General features: G+C 41.1%; 1 protein-coding gene across 1 annotated transcript; it reads left to right on the top strand.

Moving 5' to 3' along the window:
* The first annotated feature begins 2,319 nt into the window (after positions 1-2,319).
* Positions 2,320-3,138, top strand: LOC127123427 (uncharacterized). The gene has a single exon (XM_051053647.1). The coding sequence runs from the start codon at positions 2,320-2,322 to the stop codon at positions 3,136-3,138; it is 819 nt and encodes a 272-aa protein (XP_050909604.1).
* Positions 3,139-3,599: the final 461 nt, after the last annotated feature.

The raw sequence follows: 3,599 nt of genomic DNA, 5'->3' as shown, positions 1-3,599 counted from the left end.
AGCGTACGCTTCGCTATTTCTCAATTTCTCGAATGATTGGCGTACGCCATATTGCTCGAGTTCTTGTCGTCCGATTAAAACATCAAACCATAACATTTCAAATCATTTCTTTTAGATCAACTATAATTTCCAAATTCTTCATTATTTCCGATAATTAAGGATAGGAGGCGTTCGCCTCATTATCTTTCGATTATTCAAATAATTGGCGTACGCCACATTGCTCGAATCTTCGTCATCAAATTAAAACCACAATCGAATAAACTCAAATCACCTTTTATATCAAACACTGTTTCAAAATAAACTATATAACTTAAACCTCAATTAGAGAATGGGAGGCTTTCGCCTTGCCATTCCTTGATTATTTGAATAATTGGCGTACGCCACATTGCCAGACTTCCGACTAAAACACGTTAAATAAACTTGGATAAAGGAATAAGTGGCGCACGCCTCATTATTCTTTGAATAAGCAAGTAGGAGGCGTACGCCTCACTACCGTGCATATTCAACATCCACAAACAAACTTTCAAAATAATTCAAACGAAAAAGGAGTAGAAGGCGTTCGCCTTGTTATTCCTCGAAAGAATTGGACGATTGGTGTACACCACATTACTCAATCTTTCGTCGTTCTTCAATAACAAATCAAACCTAACTTCTCGCCCCCGCGCGATCGAAACCAATCAAACATAAAATATATCAATTCAACTTGTCACCCCCGTGTGACCAAAACTCTTTTAAAAAAGAACATTGTTAATCCTTTCTAATGCGCACAACAAACTAGTGCTTAAGCCTCCACCGAGAGTAGACAAGCCAGCGTTTAGCCGTTAGAACGCCGACCTACATAGTCGTTCAAACAAAACACACCAAAATCGTAGTTGCCCGAACTACAAATGCTTTGATTTCCTTATTGCACCATAAGGATACGTAGGCACGAGATTGCGAGATCTTGGCGAGCACACTAATAAAAAACCTCCCCTTTTCTCCTTTTGAGGTCTTCACCCATATCTATCATCAATTCTAATTACTCGAAGAAAGCAAATAACATTTAACTAACATTCAAATAGCAAATTAGACTAAAAGGTTCCCGTTGAGTACAACGGACGTGAGGGGTGCTAATACCTTCCCCTTGCGTAATCGACTCCCGAACCCGAATATGGTTGCGACGATCATTATTCTATTTTCTTAAAGGTTTTATCGATATTTTCCTATTCCTTAATTGGGATAAACAAAGTTCGGTGGCGACTCTGTTCGAATTTAATTTTTCCATGACCATCGCGAGGAATCATATTTTTCGAGATGCGACAGATGACGACTCTGCTGGGGACATTTAGCTCCAAGCTAGAGAGAGTCAAGTCTAACTTAGTCAATTTGCTATGAATGTTAGAATACCGCTTTTTATTTGCTTCTGTATATCTTGATGTATTATTCATGCTATGTAATTTATTCTTCTATTATGTTGGGTGATCTATGGTGTTCGACACATGTTGTGAGATAAGCTCCGTACCCAAGCTTTGAGAAGAACCTAGAACCCGGAGTTGTGTAGTATTGAACTGAGGGGTGTACACCTCATTGGGACAATACGAGAACTCCATCTAGAGTAGATCTGTTCAAAATTTCCATCATAATATGGCTAGCCCATTATTGCGAGGAAACGTTGAACATGGTCCATGACTCTGGGAACCTCATCTTAAACTGAAGTCCGTCTTCATGATTGGCGATCGTGTAGTATTGAACCGAAGGGTCTACACCCTGTTCGAACAATACGAGGATCCCACTTAGAGTAGACCGATTTAGAATTTCCATTTCGATGTGGCTAGCCCATTATTGCGATGGAAGGCTGAACTCGATCCATGACTCTAAGTTCTTATCCTAAAAACAAACAACCTTATGAGCCATCCTTTGTGTGTGTGGTAGAGAACATAGAACCTCCGTATAGGGTGTACCATATGATACTCATGATATCTTGGATCCTAATTATACCTGCATTACATTTTCTTTGCATACAAATATAAAATTTCATGCATTCACATTTCATCAGCATAGATTGGATATCATTTTCCAATACAAAAAACTCATCCCGTCCTTTTGCCAATTACCAGCAGGCTGATTTCCTGACACTCGTACTGGACCTTTGAGAGCTACTAAAAGACAAGGGAGCACTGAGAACATAATCAAGTTGAGTTGAAAATGGATATGAACAACATGAAAGGAAAGGTAGACCAGATGTTGGAGGCCAGGCTAGCCCAATGAAAGAACAATTTTCAACATGGTGTCATAGAGAATGTTGGTTCCTCATCAGGCTTTACTGTAATTACCAATCCAATGTATGACCCTCTGTCTGACTATAATCCTCCACAAGTGAATATTCATACTCAATCCCAGTTGATGCCATTGACCAATCCTGATGTTGAAAGGCTTCATGCCCTTGAGGAGAGAGTCCGAGCAATGGATGTGAATGACAATTTTAGGCTTGATATGTGCTTAGTACCAGGCCTAACAATCCCCCCGAAATTCAAATTACCCAACTTCGAGAAGTACAAAGGGGATAGTTGTCCGAGGAACCATTTGGTGATGTTCTTCCAAAAAATGGCATCACATACTCACGATGACAAGCTGATGATTCACTGTTTTCAAGACAGTTTGATGGGAGCATCATTGAGCTGGTATATGAAATTGAAAAGAAGCCATATTCAGTCATGGGAAGACTTAGCCAATGCTTTTTTGAAGCAGTACAACTACAACTTGGACATGGCTCCAGACCGAAGGCAGCTACAAAGCTTATCCCAAAAGAGCAACGAATCTTTCAAAGGATATGCACAACGATGGAGAGAATTGGCAGCCCAAGTGCAACCACCACTCTTGGATAAGGAATTGGTTGACTTGTTTATGGATACCTTGCAGAGTCCTTACTTTGAAAGGATGGTAGGCAATGCGTTATCAGACTTCGCCCACTTAGTGACAATTGGAGAACGCATCGAGAGTGCCCTAAAAAGCGAAAGAATTCAAGGCGCCTCGAGCGACCAAGCTAGCGAGACAGGATCCCTCAGCAATTCCCAAAAGGAAGAAGAGGATGAAACCAATGCAGTCATAACAGATGTCATGCAACCAGCAACGCCGAGAGCACCATACCAGCAACCATGATCTGCTCCTTACGCAAATCAACGATCTCGTGGTCGAGGATATCAAAATCAGCCTTCGAACCAATCTAGGCCTCGAAACAATCTGGAAAGAAGGAATGCTCCTCTCGATCCAATTCATATGTCATACAGTCAACTTCTGCCATATCTAATTCAAAGTTCATTGGTGGATCCCAAGTCTCTCAAGCCATTGCCAGAATCATACCCACCTGGATATAACCCCGATGTGCAATGTGGATATCATGCCGAGTCAATAGGGCACTCGATTGAAGACTGCAACGCTTTCAAAGCCAAGGTTCAACAGTTGATTGACAAAAAGTACATATCCTTTCCAGACAGACACCTGTTGGTGCACGTCAACCTCTCGCCTGAATAAGTTCGAAGACTTCAAGGGAGTATCTCATAAGGCCAACGCTTCAGACGGGAAGACATCCTTAACATTAGCAATCATTGGATTGATTTGTT

Source organism: Lathyrus oleraceus, chromosome 2 (genome assembly GCF_024323335.1).
Source record: "Lathyrus oleraceus cultivar Zhongwan6 chromosome 2, CAAS_Psat_ZW6_1.0, whole genome shotgun sequence".
Classification (NCBI taxonomy): Eukaryota; Viridiplantae; Streptophyta; class Magnoliopsida; order Fabales; family Fabaceae; genus Lathyrus; species Lathyrus oleraceus.
The sequence above is the reverse complement of the archived record's forward strand: the minus strand, read 5'-3'. Positions and strand labels throughout refer to the sequence as shown.